This window comes from Pleurodeles waltl, chromosome 2_1 (assembly GCF_031143425.1).
Source record: "Pleurodeles waltl isolate 20211129_DDA chromosome 2_1, aPleWal1.hap1.20221129, whole genome shotgun sequence".
Taxonomy (NCBI): domain Eukaryota; kingdom Metazoa; phylum Chordata; class Amphibia; order Caudata; family Salamandridae; genus Pleurodeles; species Pleurodeles waltl.
The window spans coordinates 542360307-542385485 of NC_090438.1; the positions used below are offsets into that span (position 1 = coordinate 542360307).

General features: G+C 45.9%; 1 protein-coding gene across 1 annotated transcript; it reads right to left on the reverse strand.

The window, feature by feature from the left end:
• Window positions 1-405: 405 nt before the first annotated feature.
• On the reverse strand, window positions 406-22400 carry LOC138258995 (C-C chemokine receptor type 4-like). The gene is made up of 2 exons (XM_069206365.1): window positions 22327-22400; window positions 406-2332 (listed from the first exon to the last, which is right to left on the reverse strand). The coding sequence occupies exon 2, from the start codon at window positions 2269-2271 to the stop codon at window positions 1177-1179; it is 1095 nt and encodes a 364-aa protein (XP_069062466.1). The 5' UTR covers window positions 2272-2332; window positions 22327-22400; the 3' UTR covers window positions 406-1176.
• Window positions 22401-25179: the final 2779 nt, after the last annotated feature.

A 25179-nucleotide genomic window follows, 5' to 3' on the forward strand; every position in this document is an offset into this window, starting at 1 on the left:
TTCTGGGACTTCCTTCCTATAATCCTCTTTTGTGTGTCACATTACCCTAAAGTTATACTGGAACAAGTGGACGAAGATCACTTGCTGGATTGTGGGCTAATAAATGGTAACTCCATCAAACCATTCCCTCGTGTCTTCTGGAATCACACATGAATGCTGCTACTAACCATGACGGGGTCACGCACGTCATGATAAGCAGCAGCTGAGCTAGGCCTCATTGTACCCTCCCCCAATACACACAAATGAAGGAAATGAGAGTGTTTCAGTATAGGCTGCGATTAGCAACCCTTCAGGTAAACTTGAAAACGAGGCCTCACTGAAGCCCGAAGATTGAGAGAAACATGCTGACAAGTAGTTCATGTGGAGATAATGATGGAATAAAGTTGAATTTTCTGCTTTATTTTATTTTGTTTTTCAGAATAGTAGTAAACATATATTTCATGAAGTAGATAAGTGCCTCCTTCGAGGAATCTAAATTCTATCTTTTATATTTACATTTTACCAGATTCTTGATTGCCATAATGTGCTTTCAAACAACAAAACAAACCGACTAGCTGTCACGCGTTCCTTTACGTTCCTGCGAAAAATGATTTGTTAAAAAAGAACAGAAATTCTTTTTGCGTTTTCTTTAAATGTTATTTTTTTCAAACAAGTCTAAATAAAATGTAATTGCAAATATAAGAAAAAAAACTTTTACACAGATGCTGTGCCATTTAGCACAGACCAACCAATGACATTTGTACCAACTACGGCAAAACAAATCACACAGCAACTGCGTGTTGCAATTTGTTTCACGAGTTAGTCGGTAATGCCACTTTTGCAAATTTCTTACAGGATAAATGTCATAGTACTAAAGTGCATTGCATTGGTGCAAAGTTACACAATATGGCGCCGATATTATGAGAAAAAAGTCTGGCAAAGAAAACAACCAAGTTCTTTCCCTAAACATTTTGGTGCATTATAAGTCCTCACATCTGCTGACATAAAAGGCTTGGTATGAGAGAGGCGTTGTAAAAGTACTGAAGTGTTTTATCTAATTGAAGAAGATTGCAAATGTAGAAATGCCCACCCCATAATAAGCTCTTTTGAATTGCGCATCGCTGCATTACACTTTGTTTCATACAGGTAACATTGTGTGGCAGCTCATCACAAAGGCCCGCTTAGTTCCGTGTTCCCTCATACGGTTGTAGATATTCGAAGTGGGTTGTTCCCTCCTGAAGAATCCTTTGTCGAGTGTGCATAGCTGTTGCTGAGGATCCGGAGTCTGACCGAGGAGCCCAACGCCACCGGCCACCTGAAGCAAGGACACCTCAGATGACTTCTGACGTTTGTCCCAAGACACATGTACAAAATGGGATTAAGACAACAGTGAAAAAAAGCCAGGTTGCGGGTAATGTACAAACAATAGTCCAGTATTTCCTGTGCTTTACATGTGGCAAAAGCGGAAAGTCCATAATCCTGCAATGCCTTGAGGAGTATGGTTATGTTCAGGGGGGCCCAGCAAAGAAAGAACGCCAGAATAATACTAAATATCATTTTCAGAGCCCTGTGCTTCCTCTGCGTCCTACATCCGGCAAGGGTTTTGACAATACTACAGTAACAGAACAGGATAATCACAAAAGGCAGAAGAAAAAATACCACCGTTTGTTGCAGGAATAGAAGAAATTCCCAAACATACCTGTTTTCGCCATGATAGCCAACATATTCGCAGATAATACCACCCTCTTTGTCTGTTTTGGTTTCAGTGAATATGAATTCAGGGATGGTAAGCATTACACTTATGCTCCAGATACCAACGCTTGCAAATACAGCACAACGAGTGCTGCGGGTAGCGGTGACTGCATGAACGACTGCCAAGTACCTGTCTACTGCTATGCCAGTCAGAAATATAATGCTACTGTAAAAGCCAATGAAGAAGGTGCTGCTCACTATCTTACAGGCAGTCCTACCAAATATCCACATGGAGGAGTGGTATACACCCCAGAAAGGCAGCGATGTGGCAAAAACCAAATCCGAGGTAGCCATGTTGCACACAAAAATAGTTGTGATGTTTTTCCAGTCCTCGTGCTTTAGTAATACATAAAGGACCAATCCATTTCCAACCAGACAGAGGGCACATACTAGGTAATAAAAGGAAGGTATCAGAACTTCTCCAAACCTAATAACATTCTCATTGATGCACATTATCACAAGAGGGCCGTAGTCGAGTGTGCCGCCGTAGTCATAGAAGGTACTCGCTGGTAGGAAGCTGTTTTCAGTTGGGACGACCATCTTTGTATTATTACGCTGTAGAATTTTTTCCCCCTCTTTTGATTGGTAGTCCTTCCTTTAACTGGAAACAAGAAGGAGAATTGGTTATGGCTTTTATACACTGATTTCTGATACTGTGGATCTAACATGCCCTTTTTTGGAAATCTTTTGTTAGTTGTTTTTAGAGACGTTTGTATTGATTTATTAATTTAGGTATCATATTATTTAGATCAATCTTTTGTTCCTTTCTTTGTGTTTCCTAACCAGTACAAACTTAAAACAATTAGAACATCTATAACCAATGCCATTTATGGTTAAAGAGGGGCGTGTACTCATTTTAATATTGTTGGGTTGTTGTAGCCTAACTGGTGTTGATGTATCAAATACCTATTTGAAAATGAACGTGTGAGATGTTTTTAAACTGACAGTAATTCGTTTATATAGTCCCACTGGAGTCAAGGGGGCTCATGTAAGGTTTTGCAAGTGGGACGCCAACCTGCCAGGACAACTGAGAGCCTGGTCTCCGCTTCCCTTGTGGCAGACCATCTGCCACATTGAGGAGTGACAGATGCACTGTTTTTTTTAAATAGTTTTTATTGACATTTTAACTTTTGCATCGACATTGTACATGCTTCAAAGCATAGTGGTCATCATAAATAGTGTGGTTGTCTTGGCTCACTACTACACAATGCAGCAGATTAAACTGTTCAGAATTATAAAAAAGTACAATGATTATAACCCACCGACAAAGGTCGGGGGTACATAAATGAGTGCTCCTAGGCACAGGCGATGTTAACTGATGCCAAAGATGCAATAGAGCTGAATTGATTGCAACTTCAATAAACGGAAAGATTCTGCTTTGACTAGACGTGACAGAGATAGTAATGCAATAACTGTGAACCAACTAGGGTGTACCCAGGGTTTGGTATATGTTAGACTTTTCATCCTTGGCGTGGTCTCCCTTAACTTTTTGCCTCTGTTCCCCAGGTTGTTGATGTGTGCTGGACTCTGATTTTACTGTTTTTGTTACTCTGGGCACTTTACCACTGCTAACTAGTGCTAAAGTGCAAGTGCTCCTGTTTAAAATGTGTACGTAATTGGTTCTCCATGATTGGCATATTTGTTTTACTGTTAAATCCCTAGTAAAGTGCACTAGAGGTGCCCAGGGCCTGTAAATCAAATGTTACTAGTGGGCCTGCAGCACTGGTTGTGCCACCCACACAAGTAACCCTGTAATCATGTCTCAGACCTGCCGCTGCAGTGTCTGTAAGTGTATTTTTACACTGTAAATTCGACTTGGTAAATGTACCCACTTGCCAGGCCTAAACCTTCCCTTTTCTTACATGTAAAGCACCCCTAAGGTAGGCCCTAGGTAGCCCCAAGGGCAGGGTGCAGTGTATGGATAAGGTAGGACATATAGGCCCTCATTCTGACCTTGGCGGGCGGCGGAGGCCGCCCGCCAAAGTCCCGCCGTCAGGTTACCGTTCCGCGGTCGAAAGACCGCGGCGGTAATTCTGACTTTCCCGCTGGGCTGGCGGGCGGTCGCCTTCAGACCGCCCGCCAGCCCAGCGGGAAAGAGGCTTCCACGATGAAGCCGGCTCGGAATCGAGCCGGCGGAGTGGAAGCTGTGCGACGGGTGCAGTTGCACCAGTCGCGTATTTCACTGTCTGCGCAGCAGACAGTGAAATACATGTAGGGGCCCTCTTACGGGGGCCCCTGCAATGCCCATGCCAGTGGCATGGGCACTGCAGGGGCCCCCAGGGGCCCCGCGACCCCCCCTACCGCCATCCGGATCCCGGCGGTCGGACCGCCGGGATCTGGATGGCGGTAGGGGGGGTCGGAATCCCCGCGGCGGTGCAGCAAGCTGCGCCGCCGTGGAGGATTCAATGGGGCGGCGGTACACTGGCGGGAGCCCGCCAGTGGTGCCGGTCCGACCGCGGCTTTACCGCCGCGGTCGGAATCCCCATTGGAGCACCGCCGGCCTGTCGGCGGTGCTCCCGCGGTCCTCCGCCCTGGCGGTCTTTGACCGCCAGGGTCAGAATGAGGGCCATAGTAATGTGGTTTATATGTCCTGACAGTGAAATACTGCCAACTTCGTTTTTCACTGTTGCAAGGCCTGTCTCTCTCATAGGATAACATGGGGGCTACCTTTAAATATGATTAAAGTGTAGATTCCCCTAGAGAGTAGATGGACATGTGGAGTTTGGGGTCCCTGAACTCACAATTTAAAAATACATCTTTTAGTAAAGTTGATTTTGAGATTGTGCGTTTGAAAATGCCACTTTTAGAGAGTGAGCATTTTCTTGCTTAAACCATTCTGTGACTCTGCCGTGTTTGTGGATTCCCTGTCTGGGTCAGTTTGACAGTTGGGTTGTTTTTCACCTCACACCAGACAGTGACACAAAGGGAGCTGGGGTGTAACCTGCATTTTCTGATTAGCCATCTCTGCTAGGAGGGAGGGGTGGAGTGGTCACTCTCATCTGAAAGGACTGTGCCTGCCTCTGACAATGCCGGCTCCAACCTCCTGGTGTGTGTCTGAGGCCTTGCCTGGGCAAGGCAGGATTTCACAAGTAGGTGTGAGTCCCCTTTGAAGAAAGGTGACTTCAAAGACTAAAATGGGTATAAGAAGGGCACCCAAATCTACAGACTTTAGAAACACTTCTGGAACCAAGAGGAACCTCTGCCTGGAGAAGAGCTGATAGCTGAGGAAGAAGAGCTGCCCTACCTGTGACTGTGCTTTGTGGAGCTATCCTGCAGTTGCTGCTTCTGCCAGAGTAAGAGGGCAAAGACTGGACTTTGTGTGCCTTCCATCTTGTGAAGAAATCTCCAAGGGCTTGATTTAGAGCTTGCCTCCTGTTGTTTGAAGTCTCAGGGACAGCAAAGACTTCTCTCTGCCAGCACCTGGAGTCTCTGGAGAGACTCCTGCTCTGACAAGTGGTGCCCTATCCAGTCCCTGGGCCCTTGAAAGGAAAGTTGGTGTAATCCAAGGAAATCGACTTCGGACCGACGCCACTGCTGAATCCGGTAACGTCGCCTGCACCTGACGCCGTGACCTTCGCTGGAACGCGACGCTCTTTGCAGGCCCGATGCCGCAGCAGCCCCGCTGAAGTCCGCGACTCCGTGGAAGTCGCCGCACCACATCGTGACCGACGCCGCTCGAAGTGCGCGGATTCAACATTTCGCACAGACGCCGCGATCCCCAACTTTGCGCATCGGCTTGTTTTCACTCTTCACCAAAGGTACTGTACTTGGGGGTCTACACGACTCCGTGTCCAGCGCCGCTGGTGTCGGCTTGTTGGGAACGACTCCGTCACGACACCATGCTAACATCTCATCAAAGCATTTTTGTTTCTAAGCGCTATTTCTGAGTTTAATCTTTAAAAATTCATAACTTGACTTGTGTATGTCGGATTTTTGTCGTTTTGGTCTTGTTTTGTTTAGATAAATATTTCCTATTTTTCTAAACTGGTGTTGTGTCATTTTGTAGTGTTTTCATTAAGTTACTGTGTGTGTTGGTACAAATACTTTACACCTAGCGCTCTGAAGTTAAGCCTACTGCTCTGCCAAGCTACCAAGGGGGTAAGCAGGGGTTAGCTGAGGGTGATTCTCTTTTACCCTGACTAGAGTGAGGGTCCTTGCTTGAACAGGGGGTAACCTGACTGTCAACCAAAGACCGCATTTCTAACATTGGTGATCAGCGGTTGGGATTTGGACTTGTATTTGTACTTGACATACAGTAATTAAGTGTACGCTACTGTTTGAGTTCAGACCACTACGTGACCACATACTGCTTGTCTTGAGATTTTTGCTTTTTCTCTTATTGTGGATTTTTCCCTACATCCACTTTGGTTTTTTTCGCTGATCCTTGATTGACTTTGAACTTCATTTGGGAACTTGTTTCTGCATTTGGAACTTTGCACTCTTTTTACCTTTCATCATGTCTCTACTTGGAGATGCATCAGTTGGAGCTGACTTTGACCTTGAGAAATTGGAGAGTCATACCAAAGCTCAGTTGAAGCAGTTCCGTAAAAGTTTTGACTGTCCCATTAAGAGCTCATCCAGGAAGGAGGAGCTGCAAAAGGCGCTGAGGGCCTGGGTGACAGCCAAGAGCACTGAAGGGCACACAGAGGATGAGGGAGATGAGGAGGATGAGGAAGAGTGTTCAGTACACAATGGTATTGTGGGTGGGCCTGTTATGTCCAGGGAGAAGGTCTCCAGGGCAGGTAGCAGTGTCTCATCCAAGGGCCTTACACCTGAGGAGTTGCAGGACAGACAGGCAGAGAGGGCATACCAATTGGAGCTGCAGAAGCTCAATCTGGAGAAAGAAAGAGATGAGAGAAGAGCAGTCCTTGAGGAAAGAAAGATGCAGCTGGCTCATGAGCTTAACTTAAAGGAGTTAGATCAGAGGAGCCAGTCCAGTAGGGATGGTGGCAGCAATCCTACAGTGCAGCCAGAGAGAAGGGTACACATCCCAAAAGACCTTGTGAGGGATTATAAGAGGGAGGAGGATATCTACTTGTGGTTCAAGGGTTATGAGTCAGCTCTCCACATGAACCTGGTCCCTGAAGCTCATTGGGGGGCAGCCCTGTGGAAGCATTTTGAGGCAGAGGGGGGGACACACTGATGGCCTTAGGGGATGCTCAGAGTCTCACCTACCCTGTCATGAAGGAGGCCTTACTCACCAGGTATGGTCTCACCCCTGAGCAGTACAAGGAGAAGTTTAGATCCTACAAGAGAAAGGAATACCAAACATGGTTGGAATGTGTTGATTCTTTTTGCAGGTCACTGGATGGTTGGGTGAAGGGCAGTAAGGTAAACACGTATGAGGGGCTTTACAATTTAATTGCTTGGGAGCACTTGTACAGTTTATGTTTTCCAGAGCTGCGCCAGCACCTCATTGACAGCAAGCTGACTGACCCCAGGAAGCTTGCGCAGGAAGCAGACCACTGGGAGAGCACCAGGGTCCAAAAGAGGTATGGGGGAGACCACACCAAGGGTGGGCAGGGTCCCTTTCAGAAGAAAGGGGGGGGGGGGTAAGGGCAAACAGGGGGAGTTCTCTAAAGGGCCCCAAACTGATTCCCAGGGTAAGGATTCCCAACCCCCCAGTGAAAAGAAGCCATGGTTGTCCAAAGGGAAGCCAGTGGCAGGTGGTCCCCCACGTAAGTGCTATGCATGTGACCAGGTGGGTCATGTGAGGGGGGACCCCAAATGTCCCAAAAGTACACCGGCACCCACTGGTGCACCATCCCAGGGTTTGGCCAGTGTAGCGCTTGGGGAGGAGTTGGTTTCAGGTGGGTGGGAACCAGCAGAAATGACCCTTGTCTCACTAGGGGACAGTGAGATGGTCCAGAGAAGCCTAGTGCCTGATAACACTAAGAAATACAGGCAATGGGTGACCATCAATGGACAGAGGGTGGAAGCTCTGAGAGACACAGGAGCCAGTGTGACTACAGTGAGGAGTCACCTGGTGTCTGAAGAGCAGATTGATCCCCGGGTACTTCACCAAGTAGTTGCGGTAGACAACTCTGAGCGCCTCTGCAGAGTGGTGCAGGTTCCCTTTGAATGGGGGGGGTCTCAGGTTCCTGGAAAGTAGCTGTGAGTCCAACCATGCCTGTTGATTGTTTGCTAGGTAACGGCCTGGAGGATTCCCCTTGGAAGAGGTGCAACACAGGTCTCACTTGGAGATGTTGGGTCTGCCTGGGTGGGTATGCGTATCCACCCGGTCTATGGCAGCAAATCAGGGTAGTCAAGAGCCCCTGGAGCCTGAAACAGTGGTCCAGGGGACCGCCAAGAAGAGGAAGGGCAGGGGGCGCGGGAAAACGGCCCCAGAAGTTCCCACGGTCCGGGAGGAGGCAGAGCCTGAGGGTGATGCCCCGGAGCCTACAGGGGAACAGGTGGCTGAACTGGGGGAGGTCCCTGAGCTGTCGCAGTGGCAGCAGGAAGGGGGACCCACCAGGGAAGCATTCTGCACAGCGCAGAAGGAGTGCCCTACTCTTGAGGGGCTACGGCAGCAGGCTGCAGCCCAGGCGGCTGACGAGGCGCCAGGTACTCACCTGATTTATTGGGAGGATGGCCTCCTGTATAGTGAGCCTAAGGTTCCTGAGCCTGGGTCAGCTCGTATGCTGGTGGTACCCCAGTGCTTCAGGGCCTTCCTACTGGGTTTGGCTCATGATGTGCAGTTGGCAGGACATCTAGGGCAGGACAAGACCTATAAAAGGCTTGTCTCCCACTTTTACTGGTCGTTGATGCACAAGCAGTCAGCTGCTTATTGTAGGTCTTGTCAGACTTGTCAGGCAAGTGGCAAGAATGGGGGGAAATGCAAAGCTCCCCTCCAACCTTTACCTGTAGTCAGTACTCCCTTTGAACAGGTAGGAATTGACATTGTGGGGCCTCTGGACCCCAAGACAGCCATGGGCAACAGGTTCATCCTGGTCTTGGTGGACCATGCCACACGATACCCAGAAGCCATTCCTCTAAGGACTGTCACTGCCCCGTGGTGGGACGTGCCTTGATGGGAGTTTTTACCCGCATGGAGTTCCCCAAGGAGGTGGTATCTGATAGAGGTACAAACTTCATATCCACTTATATGAAGTCTCTGTGAAAGGTGTGTGGGGTAACCTACAAGTCACCACCCCTTACCACCCCCAAAGTAATGGTCTGGTTGAGAGATTCAACCGCACCTTGAAAGGCATGATTCAGGGCCTGTCAGAGCCCTTGAGGCGTAAGTGGGATGTCCTCTTGCCATGCCTTCTGTTCGCTTACAGGGAGGTGCCTCAAAAGGGACTTGGCTTTAGCCCCTTTGAGCTCATCTATGGCCACCCTGTGAGGGGACCGCTCAGTCTGGTGAAGGAGGCTTTGGAGAAAGCTCCTAGTAAACCACCCCAGGATGTATTTAGCTACATGCTGGCACTAAGAAACCAGACTGCCCGCTTCAGGAGTCTCGCTCAGGAGAACCTAGAAGCAAGCCAGGAGGATATGAAACTGTGGTACAACCAGAATGCCACTCTGGTTGAGTTTCAGCCTGGACAAAAAGTGTGGGTCATGGCACCAGTGGAGCCTAAGGCTCTCCAAGATAAGTGGACTGGGCCTTTTGAGGTGGTGGAAAGAAAGAGCGAGGTCACCTATCTGGTAGACTTGCAATCCCCCAGGAACCCTTTGAGGGTCCTACATGTCAACCGCCTCAAACCACACTTTGAGCGAACTGAGCTATCCATGCTCCTAGCGACAGATGACGGGGTGGAGGAAGAGAGTGAGCCTCTTCCTGACCTCCTGTCTGCAGGAGAGAAAGATGGGTCTGTGGAGGGAGTGATCCTCTCCCCCTCCCAGACTGAGGAACAGCAGAGGGACTGTCGCCACGTGCTGGGACAGTTCGCCTCGCTGTTTTCCCTGATCCCAGGAGTCACACACCTGTGCACACATGATGTGGACCCTGGGGACAGTACACCTGTTAAACATAAGGTTTACAGGGTGACTGACAGGGTTAGGGCTTGCATTAAGGAGGAAGTCTCCAAAATGTTAACCCTAGGGGTTATTGAGCACTCCAGCAGTCCTTGGGCCAGCCCAGTGGTCTTGGTCCCAAAGGCTGCTGCTCCTGGTGCCACTCCAGAACTTAGGTTCTGTGTGGACTACCGGGGTCTCAATGCGGTCAGCAAGACTGACGCACACCCCATCCCCCAAGCTGATGAGCTCATTGATCGGTTAGGAGCTGCCAAGTACCTCAGTACGTTTGATTTAACATCTGGGTACTGGCAGATTGCCTTAACTGAGGGGGCAAAGGAGAGGTCAGCATTCTCTACCCCAGATGGACACTTCCACTTCAATGTGATGCCCTTTGGGATGAAGAACGCCCCTGCCACCTTTCAGAGGTTGGTCAACCAGGTGTTGGCAGGACTGGATGAGTTCAGTGCCGCCTACCTGGATGACATTGCTGTGTTTAGTTCCACATGGGAGGAACACCTGCAACACCTCTGGAGAGTGTTAGAGGCCCTGCAGAAGGCAGGCTTCACTATTAAGGCGAGCAAGTGACAAATAGGGCAGGGTTCTGTGGTGTACTTAGGACACCAGGTGGGGAGTGGCCAGGTGGTACCCCTACAGCCTAAGATTGACACGATTCTGGCTTGGGAGCCTCCCAAGACCCAGACTGAAGTGAGAGCCTTTTTAGGTCTCACAGGATATTACCGGAGGTTTGTTAAGGGATATGGTACCATTGTTACCCCCTTAACTGAGTTGACTTCTAAGAAGCAACCCAAGAAAGTGATCTGGACAGAGGCTTGCCAGAACACTTTTGATGCCCTGAAGGCTGCCATGTGCACAGCACCTGTGCTGCAGGCACCTGACTACTCCAAGGAGTTTGTTGTGCAAACAGACGCCTCAGAGCATGGTATTGGAGCAGTACTCTCACAGCTTAATGAAGAGGGCCTAGATCAACCCGTAGCCTTCATTAGAAGGAGGTTACTACCCAGGGAACGTAGGTGGAGTGCCATAGAAGGCAAGGCGTTTGCTGTGGTCTGGGCACTGAAGAAGCTAAGACCCTACTTGTTTGGGACTCACTTCCGAGTTCAGATCGACCACAGGCCCCTCAGATGGTTAATGCAGATGAGGGGTGAGAATACAAAACTGTTGAGGTGGTCCATTTCCCTACAGGGGATGGACTTTACGGTGGAACATCGTCCTGGTACAGAGCACGCCAATGCTGATGGTCTGTCCAGGTTCTTCCGCCTTAGTGATGAGAACTCCCATGAGGTTGGGTAGTTGCTCCCCACTTTTAGCTGGGGGGGACACATGTTAGACTTTTCATCCTTGGCGTGGTCTCCCTTAACTTTTTGCCTCTGTTCCCCAGGTTGTTGATGTGTGCTGGACTCTGATTTTACTGTTTTTGTTACTCTGGGCACTTTACCACTGCTAACCAGTGCTAAAGTACAAGTGCTCCTGTTTAAAATGTGTACGTAATTGGTTCTCCGTGATTGGCATATTTGTTTTACTGTTAAGTCCCTAGTAAAATGCACTAGAGGTGCCCAGGCCCTGTAAATCAAATGTTACTAGTGGGCCTGCAGCACTGGTTGTGCCACCCATACAAATAACCCTGTAATCATGTCTCAGACCTGCCACTGCAGTGTCTGTAAGTGTATTTTTACACTGTAAATTCGACTTGGTAAGTGTACCCACTTGCCAGGCCTAAACCTTCCCTTTTCATACATGTAAGGCACTCCTAAGGTAAGCCCTAGGTATCCCCAAGGGCAGGATGCAGTGTATGGATAAGGTAGGACATATAGTAATGTGGTTTATATGTCCTGACAGTGAAATACTGCCAACTTCATTTTTCACTGTTGCAAGGCCTGTCTCTCTCATAGGATAACATGGGGGCTACCTTTAAATATGATTAAAGTGTAGATTCCCCTAGAGAGTAGATGGACATGTGGAGTTTGGGGTCCCTGAACTCACAATTTAAAAATACATCTTTTAGTAAAGTTGATTTTGAGATTGTGCGTTTGAAAATGCCACTTTTAGAAAGTGAGCATTTTCTTGCTTAACCCATTCTGTGACTCTGCCGTGTTTGTGGATTCCCTGTCTGGGTCAGTTTGACAGTTGGGTTGTTTTTCACCTCATACCAGACAGTGACACAAAGGGAGCTGGGGTGTAACCTGCATTTCCTGATTAGCCATCTCTGCTAGGAGGGAGGGGTGGAGTGGTCACTCTCATCTGAAAGGACTGTGCCTGCCTCTGACAATGCCGGCTCCAACCCCCTGGTGTGTGTCTGGGCAAGGCAGGATTTCACAAGTAGGTGTGAGTCCCTTTTGAAGAAAGGTGACTTCAAAGACTAAAATGGGTATAAGAAGGGCACCCAAATCTACAGACTTTAGAAACACTTCTGGAACCAAGAGGAACCTCTGCCTGGAGAAGAGCTGATAGCTGAGGAAGAAGAGCTGCCCTGCCTGTGACTGTGCTTTGTGGAGCTATCCTGCAGTTGCTGCTTCTGCCAGAGTAAGAGGGCAAAGACTGGACTTTGTGTGCCTTCTATCTTGTGAGGAAATCTCCAAGGGCTTGATTTAGAGTTTGCCTCCTGTTGTTTGAAGTCTCAGGGACAGCAAAGACTTCTCTCTGCCAGCACCTGGAGTCTCTGGAGAGACTCCTGCTCTGACAAGTGGTGCCCTATCCAGTCCCTGGGCCCTTGAAAGGAAAGCTGGTGGAATCCAAGGAAATTGACTTCGGACGACTTCGGACCGACACCGCTGCTGAATCCGGTAACGCCGCCTGCACCTGACGCCGTGACCTTCGCTGGAACGCGACGCTTTTCGCAGGCCCGACGCCGCAGCAGCCCCGCTGAAGTCCGCGACTCCGTGAAAGTCGCCGCACCACGTCGTGACCGACGCCGCTCGAAGTTCGCGGATTCAACGTTTCGCACAGACGCCGCGATCCCCGACTTCGCGCATCAGCTTGTTTTCACTCTTTACCAAAGGTACTGTACTTGGGGGTCTACACGACTCCGTGTCCGGCGCCGCTGGTGTCGGCTTGTTGGGAACGACTCCGTCACAACGCCGTGCTAACATCTCATCGAAGCATTTTTGTTTCTAAGCGCTATTTTTGAGTTTAATCTTTAAAAATTCATAACTTGACTTGTGTATGTCGGATTTTTGTCGTTTTGGTCTTGTTTTGTTTAGATAAATATTTCCTATTTTTCTAAACTGGTGTTGTGTCATTTTGTAGTGTTTTCATCAAGTTACTGTGTGTGTTGGTACAAATACTTTACACCTAGCGCTCTGAAGTTAAGCCTACTGCTCTACCAAGCTACCAAGGGGGTAAGCAGGGGTTAGCTGAGGGTGATTCTCTTTTACCCTGACTAGAGTGAGGGTCCTTGCTTGAACAGGGGGTAACCTGACTGTCAACCAAAACCCCATTTCTAACAGTATAGAAAAGGTTGCAGTCAGAGAGGGGCCCTGCCACTAGCAGAGGACATTGAGTGATACTGGAATAGCCCACGGGAAGGGCTAAAAGGGTTGTTCTTAAGTTTGTAGACCTTCCTGGAGTTTCTCAAGGAGTGCATCCCAGCTATCAGAGATGGGGTATTTGCTGAGATTTCTTATTTCCTCTCTATGCCACCATGGAGCCTGCCCAAGCAGAGGAGGTAGGGGTGTTGCCTCCTTCCACTTGCAGGAGAGCAGGCATTTTGCTAGGAGAAGGCCCAAGTTTGAGAAGCATGTCACTACCCTGTTCTTCTTGGTGCAGCATATTAGATCCAGCAAACACACTGGCAGATGCACTGACGGTACAGTGATGGTCACCTACCCTACATAGGCCCGGACTATAGATACTGTGATCTGGAGGCTCTCTGGTGGATAGGCCGTCAGGTCAAGGGTTTCTGAAGCAGAAAGGTGAGGCTCCACCATTGGAAACCCTGCAGTCCCACAATTTTAAATGATGCACATGAACCTTGAGTTTGGTGTGAGTTCTGCCCCTGTATGGTGGCACTCTTTGTTAAAAATTGGGTCTCTAGTTGGCAGCGGTATGTACCCTGTTCAAGTAGGGACCACAATCCTAGACAGGGTAAGTCAGAGCAACACTGTAAATTAATCTGTGATCTCCCTCTGGTAGCTTGGCACAGACCAGTCAGGCTTAACTTAAGGGGCAACATGTAAACAGTTTATGAAACACACACATACACAGTAACACAATGAAAACACCACAGAAAGATTGCACGCAGATTTAGAAAAGTAGTGAATATTTGTCAGAGTAAAACGACCAAAACAACAAAAATGTGATCAGTAGAAGTCAAGCTATTAATTTGTAATGATTAAACTAAAAATAGTGCTTAGAAGTCTTTAGCGGTTAGAGGGTTACCTGAGGTCATGAGGGACTACTGCAAATCCAAAGTTCAGGCCGACCGCGATAGAGGATAGGCTTGCTACAGAACCCATCCTGGGTCTGCTGAAGAAGTATGGAGCAAGCGTCAACGCTAAGGAGGAAATGCGAAGGCGATGCAGTGATATTTTCCACACAGTGGGGTCCCACGTTGGCGTTTAGCTCCATAAAGATGAAAGCAGTGCAGCGACGTCAAGCTGCACAGAGTATTATTGTCGAGCCATGCAGGCTGGGAATCCACTGTCGTCAAACAGCCTCTGCGTCAGCGTCGAAGGGGCGATACGTCAGTTACAACTGGCCAAGTAGTGACAATGCTTCGGGTTTTGCAGAAATCAACTGCAACTAAGCCCAGGACTAGAGGAGGCACCTCAGGCAAGGGTAAAACTCACAGATGGCAGAGTGCAGCAGCACCAGGAGAATTGCAGGCAGTCTTTGATGTCCCTGAGACAGCAGAAGAACAGGGGGCAAGGCAGCAAGCCCTTGGATCACACTAGGTTCAAGCAAGATAGGTTCAGTCCCTGTCTTCAGTAGGGCAGTGATCAGCAGGCAGCAGGGCAGCTCAGCAAAGCAGAGAAGCAGTTTGTCAGTCCAGGCAGAGTGGCAATCCTTAAAGCACAGCAGTCTTTACTCCAGCAAAGTTCTTCCCAAGTCCACTAGTGTACTGATTTGGTAGGGTCAGAGCCCCACTACTAATACCCAGTTGCACCTCTGAAGTGGGGGTGACTTCAAACAGGTAGGGGGTAATCAGCCCTTTGTGTGGGGACATCCACTTCCCTATTCGAGTGTGTCAGCTCTCTTCCACTCTTCCCACCCAGGAAGGCCCATCATAATGCAGAAGCATGCAGATGAGTCCTCTGACATACCCACTCTTCCTGTGTTTGTAGCTGTCACCTAATCCAGACGTGTATTGAGATAGGGTGCAGGGCACACAGAGCAGTAAGAGCAGAGAAATGTCCACTTTCTGAAAGTGGCATTTCTAAAATAGCAATGTTAAATTTGACTTTACCAGTAAAGAGGATTGATCATTACCATTCCAATTACATGAAACATGGCCAAGCTACTCCTTTCTGATCAGGAATTACAACTTAAAACTTAAAAGTATATTAAGGAATTCCTAATGCTGGCCTATGAGAGGAGTAAGCCTCAAAGCAGTGAAAAAAGATGTTGGGTGTTTTTCACTACTAGGACATATAAAACCTAACAGTACATGTCCTGCCTTTTACTTACAAGGCACCCTCTCTTTGGGCTACCAACGACTTACTTTAGGGATGACATATGTGTAATAAAAGGGTAGTCTAAATCTTGGCAATAGGTTTTAAATGTCAAGTCGAAGTGGCAGTGAAGCTGCACACACAGGCCCTGCAATGACAGGCCTGGGAGAGGTTTAAAGGGCTACTTAAATGGGTGGCACAATCTCTGCTGCAGTCCCACTAGTGACATTTAATTGAGAGGCACTGGGTATATGGCATACCACTCTACAAGGGACTTGCAAGTTAATTAAATATGCCACTTGTAGATACATCAACATTACCATGTTTAGGGGAGAAGCACATGAACTTTAGCACTGGCCAGCAGTGGTAAAGTGCTCAGAGTCCTAAGGCCAGCAAAAAGATGCAGCAAAAATGTGAGGCAAACAGGCAAAAAGATTGGGGTAAGACCTAAGGCTGGAAGGTTTAAGACTCCTCCACAGTTCTAACAAGGGCCACAAGTATACACTGGATAGGGATTCTGTCACCCACAAGCATCTATGTCTGAGTGAGCTTCGTTCATTTTGTGATTGCATAAATTAAATAATCTGTGCTGAGCTTAGATTTCTGGGTGTAGTGAGGATCCTTAATGTTTAGTTATTTAGGACCCTTTTCACAACAGGCCTTGTGCAAAATGCCTTTATGGCCTTGAACCTGATTTTATCACTCCAGACACATCCATAGTGTGATTTTATCATGGTTTCATGCTTTCAATTGTGTCTAGAGCACTGCGTCCCAAACTTTTTAGACCCACAATCCAGTTTCTAGAACAGCAAACGTTTGCAACCCACCTAGCTTTAATTGACCTACATTTTAATGTAATAGTACACATACTTTCAAAATGCAGTGAATTGTCATACTAACATGTGCTTTACAATTTGTTTACATTCATCTGTAACAGCAATCATTTATGAATGTCATGACCTTGACCATGCCCTTCGATATGTCTTTATCGGACTGTAGTCAAAATATTGATTTGCCCACATTAGTGGCAGATGGTGGACTACACTAAAACTGGAACACCTATTTTTTAAAATCTGTTTTATTTACATTTAAAATACAACATGCCAATGCCCCCCAAGTACAACCAGCCCACCCCTTTTTACCCTAGGCAGTAGTAGCACTAGGCTGGCAATCAAGATAATCCCCTTTAGAGCCATTGCAGTGCATTGTTCCCCTTCTGCTGGACCTATGCTTTGTTTTCATTGAATAAAGATTGGTTGTTGGATTCCTCTTTCTCCCGACTTTCCCCTGGAGTCATCGCCATTATGTTTCTTGTACCCAGTGGTCCCATCTCAGATTCCTCATGACATGTCGTCGGTCAGGGCTTTCCAAAGTCCCCAAATTTTAGTGAGCTTGTTGAGTCAGGCTTTTGCTTTGTTTATCTGTTTGTCTGCCTACATGCACCAGTCCATGTTGACTACCCACTTATGTACCTTCAGGATGAGGTGCTATTCCATTTCTGTATCACATTTCTTTGAGCTATCATTATAACTATGTTGCAAAACAGTTGACTGTATTTATCCAGCATTTGTTCCCCCAAGATGTCAAGTATTATCAGTTTTGGCTTAAATTTCAGCGGCATTTTCAAGGCATCAGTTAGTCTAGACCGAACCCCCTTCCTAAAGAGACCCAGCCCAGGACACTCCCAAAGTGTATCCAGTAATGTGCCTCACTGTGTGCAAACTCTTGAACACCTGTCTGTTAGGCACCTATTCATGGCAAATAGCTGAATTGGGATAAAATATGTCCTGTGGAGTATTTTGAGGTAGTTTAAACTGAAGTCTGTCAGATTGCTAACTTCCTGGGATAGTGGCATGCCTCCCCCAGTTATCATCCTCTAACCTGCCTAACTCTCTCTCCCATCTGTCTCTGAGTATTGTTATTTGTGAGTGCTGTCGGTTGTATATCACAGAGATAGAGATAGCATGCCAGTGCAGTGGGGTGCTAAACACTCTAAATTTCAAGGGTCCTCATCTGGGTCTATGCCGCGATGCAAGTGGTACTTAACTTGTATGTATCTCAAGTATTGATTCCCCACAAATTCTTATTGTGATTGGAGCTCTGCAAAAGTTATCAGAAGCCTCCTTCTGTCCAGATGTCCCCCGGCTTTGAGATAACCAATTTGTTTACCTCCCTCAACAGCCTGTAGTGGTGTGTCCTGCCACCCAATGTGGTTTTAGCCTCCCTCCATGCCTTTATTACCATTATGCGTACACTTCACTTACAGATATCTCAGTTTTGTTGTGTATTACAAACAAATGACATCACACAGCCTTTCCTTTCACATTCCATGTACCCTAACAAGACTGTCACATAGTTCACTTCAAAAACACCTCTCACTTTCAAAGAAAGAAAACAACAATCCAGTTTTGAAAAGAATAAGCAGCAGTTTGTCAGAAGCTATATCATGACATTTGACCACTTGTCTTAAATCATACTAAATGTGGCAAGATAAATGCAATGTGTAAAAGCATCTTTATTTGTTTCTCTTTTATGACCAGAAATCAGCTGGTGATCCACAGTTTGGGAAACACTAGTCTTGAGCAATGGTTCTTAACTGACACCTACTCAGGGGGGTCTGCAAATGTTTGAAAATTAAATACGATTAGCAAAATAATGGAATTTATATATGTGAAAAAGCGCATTCTTATTTGTGGTATATGGTAGTCCACTTCAAGCAGTAACAACACTATTGTTATTAGGTCCAGTAAAGGTTTTAGTAATTTAAATTTGAGCTCAACCCTTGCAACTATAGCATATTGCTTAACTAAGGAAAATGTGTAAAACATTTAGAAACACCAAAACAGTTAAAAAGTCAAAAACACAACTCACTATAAATTCCACTCCAATTTATAAAAGCAGACAATTTTGTAATGAAAAAAATGACAAAACTCTAATATGGGAACCGGAGATCTGAATCTGTACAGTTTTAAATAAAAATTGTACCAAAAAGTGTTAAGCACCAACTGCAGTCATCTGGTTGCATTTGACTGGTACGTAAGTGGAAGTTAAGGCTGACCTTGAAGGAGCGTGGGTCACATTTAGAGACCAGGTTTGTCCCAGTCAGATGTTTTACCTTTTGGCTAAGTAACTGATTTAGAGTGTGGTTACTTTTGTAAAATATTTGTTACAAATCTGACCTTACCAATAAATTGGATTTGTAATAAATGTTTATGAAGTTCAAAAATGAACTATTTATCTGGTTCCTAAGGGAAGATAACTGCAATAACGTTATTAAAGTATCCCAATGCTTTCAAGGGGGTCACTGTAAGGGTATATTTAATATTGAACTTTTACATGTCCTACTTATAGAGGTAACAGTATTTAAAAGGGGGCTTTAGGCCTGTCAAAATGGGTTATTTTGACAGGTCAACTTTGCAGGTTAAACCTGCACAGCCAGGTTACTGGTGTAAGGCCTGCAGTCATGTGCTCTCAACTCAAGAAGTCTTAGGATCCAATTAACAAGTAATGGGTCAATATTAGCAAAAAGGAAGAGATAAGTCAATATCAACAAAAACGATCTAAAACCCATATGAATGAGAAAACTTGATTTTATATTTCAATCTTCAAATGTAGATAATCATCATTATTCATCATAATGTAGTCAACTATAGGTTATCCAAGTGATGGTGCAATGCAAGTGCAATACAGTGAGCCATATAAAATAACTGAAAAGGTACAAAAACAATATGTAGTTACAATATGTACAGTGGGCCAGTATCCATAGGACACACAAGTGAATCAATAGCAAACTCAATTAAATGGGCATTTGAGTTTGGAAGTCCTTTAATTAAAGATATGGGTAGGCCCATATAGTGTTGATGTTTCAACCCCTTTCATTTCTTCCTTTTTGTTAAGATTGCCCCATTACTTGTTAATTGGACCCTAAGAATTCCTGGCAGAACAATTTTTATTTGTACTTCATTACCCTTGTTCTTGGGAATACAGGCTGTCACAGGTTTTGGTGCAGTCATGTACTCAACAGTATCCAAAAAATGGGATTGATCATGCAAAATGAGGCATTTTCTTACAATATATATGAAAAGGCAAAATTGAAAGTTTCAAAAAGCTCTGTGAATGTGAAGGAGTTTGAAATTGGAAGCTAAAATGTCAACTGATAGACTTATCTTGATTCATGGAGCAGCACAAGCACTACAAACAGGAACTAATAGAGAGGACTGGTGGCCTCATATGAAGCATTGCTAGTATTCACTTGTAAAAAGAGAGCATGCATTAGGACCAAAAAAGACAAATTGATTTGCTATTATTTACCATATTCCTTCATCTTTTACAAACTGGACTACATTTAAAAAGCTTCTACTTTCTCAATAAAATTAAAATTGCGATTTTCACATATTGTTGTTTGCGAATTAAATAAATATTAGCTATTTTGTGGAGTTATCTAATGTGTATTTGATTATGTATCTTTGTGCATAGGTTTGGGGTTCACATAATAGAAATTACTTAAGCAGGGGGCTCTGACTTACATGTCGGGGCTACAGAAGTCAAATGTTTAATTACTATTGGTCTATGGGGATAACAAAACTGTTTATGATACATAATGATAATTAATGATGAACATACAACTCTGCGGGAGAATGCAGTTGGAAAGACTAGGATTGCAAATACATATTGGCAGAGTAAATCTGACTGACAAGTGGACAATGTACAAACTTTAATTGTGTGCCAGTGCTACGGAGAGAGCAGGGCAGTGCCATACCTTAGTATCTATGCGAGTGTTCTCCTCTCCTCTTCCCACGAATGCAGCAACTTTGATTACTACTCTGCCTTGTGTGACATCTTTGTAAATCGGCCCCACGTCTGAAGAATGTACTTGAGGCAAATATTACTGATGCAACAGGAAAGGTTGGCTCCCACACTTAAAAAGCACACCTTTGCGCCATTGTGCAAAAATGTTTGTGTCATGTCTAGCATAGGTGTTGAACTGGATGGTTACCCCTCCAGTACAAAATATAATGCCTATACAAACTTTAGCACGTTTTCCACTTTGGATGCGTGCTGTACAGTGCACCACGCATGTAAAGTCGTGAAAGTTTTGAGAAATAAAATAATTTCTTCAATGCCAATGTAAAAGATCCATTATTTATGGCACGAAACCCTGTCTGCTATTGTTAGCAGATATGACTTTGCATCAACAATTATGGGTGTTTGCATGGGAATGTCCATGTACCAGCCACAGAAAGCCCTCTTGGTGCGCCCTCCTTGTTAAAAGTTATGCAAAATAGAGCAAAGCACTGGCTTGAATTTCTTTCAGAAAACCTTCCAGCACAAAACACTTTTTACTCTGAAAGGTAAACTCTAAATAAATATTTTGCGCTGGTTTGCTTCACTTTTGTGAAGCAAACCCAGTGCAAAATGTTACTAAATCTGTCCTGCCCCATCAAGCGCCATGGCTTCCATATCCTGTGCACATCCCCTTGTTCAACTAAATTTAAATGAGTAATTAAGAACTACCCTTTGCAGGCTGTCTCGAAACTATAAAGCACTTAATTAACACTTGTATTAGTTTGCCTTTAAATATTTTTGTGGGGGCAAGAAGAATTGCTGATTGGAGGGAAATTATGGAAATTCATGGGGTGTATATTTGAGGGACTTTGGTTTTTGCATTCACCCAGGAACAATGTGATGCTACTACTTAATTCATGAGATGTATCCAAAATCATTTGTCCTTTGACCACAAGAGAAAACGTTGGTCATAACATTGAGATTGAACACTAAACACGTTTGGGCCTAGATTTACGAAGATTTCATGCAATGTAGTACAGGACCAAAATGTGCTGCTTTGTTGTGTGAGAGAGAAAACACAGCTCCATATCTAAAAGGGTTGGCCTGCTCCTGGCATCATTGATTGCTCTGGCAGACAAACAATTTGCACAGTGTAATGCAAGGTTTTACACCATGGTGCTGAGACCAATGTGCACTGCCTAGCTACGATTTTCACTGTACCCATAGACTTATTTTTCTCAGGATTTGTACTAGAAGTACATATTTGTTTCATGTAGCAAAGTATCACATTAATCTTAAAGAACTGTAGTAAAATCTCGTTATTGTATGCAGCATAATGCTGCTCCTTTTCGTACACTCTTTATAGATCAAGGGACACATTTAACAAACTTTCACACAGCACAGTGCAGTGAGCCACCTCGCTGCCCTGCATAAAAGGGTAAGGACAGGCATGTGCCACATTATATGGGGCATTCCTTCCCTTTCCTTGTTCTGACACCTTTTTGGCTACGTAGTGAAAATCAGGCACCCTTGCTCTGTGGTGCAAAGGTGCCTGCGCTGTAGGCAGGATTGTTTTTGTGCAGGAAGGGACACTTTCCTGCACAAAAACAATCCTCAGAGGCATTTTCCTCTTTCAAGTGTGCTGAAGAATGCAACACACTTCGAAAGAGGAAAACAACGAGGAGAAATAAAGATATTCCTCCTCATTGCAGCTCCCCTGGAAAGGCGTAGCATTTTGACGCATTCCCAGGTTTGCTAGTGTTGGCAAATCTTGAATGCTGCAAAATCCATTGGTGGATGCATGGTAACACACACGCTCAACTCATGGAAGGCCTCCCTGGGGCAGAGTAACACAAGGCAGCGATTTACGCTGCCTTGCGTTACTCCAGGTTCAGCAAGCCACTAATGGCCATGCAAGGTGGCCCTGCATAGCTTGATAAATCTCACTTAGGTATTGTGTCACCCTTGTGCCCCCCTTCCGTGGCACAAGGGTGACTCAAAACCCTAGATAAATATACCCTCGATGCTTACTGCGCCTTTCAAGACTTGAACTTCAGACTTGAAAGCTGCACAAATAATTAGTTCACTAGCATTATGGTATGACACGAGGCGTTATTCTGAAACACAATTCTCACACAGATTGCATAATAGCGTCCTTTTAGCTAATTAGTCATGCTGTTCTTTCCGTATTTTGCAAGGCAAATTTGTAAGAAACATACATTACCTGCAGAATCAGAATTTGTTGATTGTCAGCGCTTCATGATTTGCAGCCGTACTCTGACAACAGCCAGACACCCATTTCTTCTTTAATGTGTGTGTCAGCAAAAGCGTATCCTTTTTCTATGAAACTGGGTGTTAGCACAACTTTACTCTGTTGTGTTTTCATTTCCTCCTCTCTGAGCAAAGGTCTGTTCCCTTTCTGATTTAGTAAATGTCTAGAAAATGAATAAGTACATTTTCAAAACAAAATGTACCCAATTGTTTTTTTTATTTTATTTGATGTTAAAACTAATGGAGAAAAGTATTTCTAGGAAAGTTTCATATGATTGTAGAGAGGCACTTCAGTGCAGTCCTGGGCACTGCCAAGATGCCACTCCCCGCCACTAATGAAAAGGACCCAAAAACAGGTAGTATAAAATGTAAAGCAGAGGTACAGAGAACCAAACGTAATTTAAAGTCTAATAAAGGCTCCAGATAGACCGAGCGCCTCACCTCACAAAAGAGCGGGGGTATTATTGGAGGTCTGAGTCTTGGGTACATTTACTTGAGAAAGAGTATAAATTACTGTTGGTTCCACAAGTTCATCAAAAGAAAATACATTTCGGAACATTAAGGATCCGGGAACTATGTAAGTCTAAAGAACAGTAGTGGCATTTCACATGTCTTTAATAGGACAATGATAAATACAAAAAATGCTGGATGGAGCTCTTAAATTAATCTTAGACAGTAGTAATCACTCGGGCATCATCACAGTTGATTATTTTTTTAATAGCATGACACCTCAGATGAGACCCAGCCATGTGCAAATCAACCTTGATACTGCTCTAATATAGCAAAAGTCCAGCCGAATCTGGCAAGCCAGGTCCCCCCAGAACCAGAACACAAAGAATGCAAAATCTGTTTTCTCCTGCGTGTGCCTCTATCATCGGATGCAGCTTGGTGTCAGAGGCACTATGAGCAAGGAACCCACATTTGGGATACTTGTCGCACTTGGAGTCTCACAATAAAAAATACAAAAAATGTTGAATGGAATGTAGACAGCTGGCTCTGTATATACTGTACCAAAATGAGGTACTGTGTGCACAGAGTCCAGGGGTTCTCCAGAGGCTTAACAGAGGCTAAAGTAGATAATACTAATGCTCTTTTTTGTGGTAGTGTGGGCGAGCAGTTAGGCTTATCAGAGGGTAGTGTTAAGCATTTGTTGTACACACAAAGACAAGAAATGAGGCACACACTCAATGACTAACTACAGGCCAATTGTTTTTATTGCAAAAACATATTTTTCTACTTTAGTCCTAGAACCAGAAAAACTTTATTGCAGGTAAGTACAGTTGTAAGTAGGTATCAGGCATATGTATCAAATGTATTATGTTTGGTTTTAGCAGATAAAGCAGTTCGAGGGGAGGAAAAGTATTGGTGTATTTCGAATGTAAGTACTCGACTTACAGTTCCAGTCTCCGGGGGTTAGAATGTCCACAGGTCAAAGTTCAAGTTGACCCCAAACATGCACCACCAGTAACACAGGGCCAGCCGGGTGCAGAGAACAAAGCTGATGTCGGGTTTAGAATAGGATCCTATGAAGACTGGGGGCCCTCAAAGACGATCTCCTCACAGATAAGTACCTGGTCCTCAGGGAAAAGATCTGGGGGGGCCACAGGTCTACACCAAACACACACCCTCAGCGGCACTGGGGCTGCCGGTGCAGGGTGCAAACACAGAGCTGGGCGCCCAATGCTTTTCAATGGGGGACCTCAAGGGGTCACAGGAGATTCTGCTGGCTGGGTCCAGGTGGTCGGTCCCGGGAAACCAAAGGTTGGACAATGAGAGGAGGCATCCGATGGATGTTGCTTGGATTCCCCAAGGCCAGAAGGGTGCAGGTGAAGGGTCTCCTTGGGTGACAGGTATCTTTGTCAGATCCGGTCGCGGTCAGTGAGTCCTCCGGATTCAGGCTGCAGGTGTTGTTATGCTGGCCAGGAGGGGTCAACCCAGGATGGACTCGAGGTCATAATCTCTTGGGGACCTGCTCTGGACTGGTGGGCCACCTGGACTCTGGCCGTGGGTGTCAAGTGCAGAGTGGGCAGGGCTTGTGGATCCTGGGTGGTTTTGGAGTCCTTTTGGTGATTTCTTCTGGAAGGGGCCACTGTCCTCTGGCTTTCTTGGTCCTCTGCTGGGCAGGCAGTCCCCTGGACGTTTGTAGAGGTTCCTGGTCTTGCAGGATGAGTCGCCTTCTTGGCGCAGGGGTCTTTGAAGCTGCAGACATGCCGGTAGAGCTGGGGACTAGTCAGTTGTCACCTGGAGTCATCACTGCTGGGGACGGCTTAGCAGTCCTTCTTCTTTCTTCTTTCTTCTAAGGTCATCAGGAAGCTGGTGAATAAGGTTCAGGGGTGTCCCTAAATACTACATTACGGGTGTTACAGGGATCAGAGGGCAGTAGCCAATGGCTATTGCCCCTGATGATGGCTACACCATTCCTGTCTCCACTCCCTTTGGGGATGGAGGCACATTCCTAACCCTAGTGGTTCCTATCCTCCAAAACAAGATGGAGGATTCTGTAAGGAGGGACCATAGGGGCGATCCCTACTGAAGTGGTCACTCCTCCTTGTTTTTCCTAATTTTCTCACCGGACGTGCAGCCAAAAGTGGGGCTTGGTCCGGTGGGTCAGGCATCTCTACTAGCTGGAGTCCCCTGGGGCACTGTAACAGGAGGCCTGAGCCTTTGAGGCTTACTGTCAAGTGTTACAGTTCCTGCAGGGGGGAGGTGAGAAGCACCTCCACCCAGAGCAGGCTTTGTTTGTAACCCCAGAGAGCACAAAGGCTCTCATCCCATGGGGTCAGAAACTTGTCTGTTAGTGGCAGGC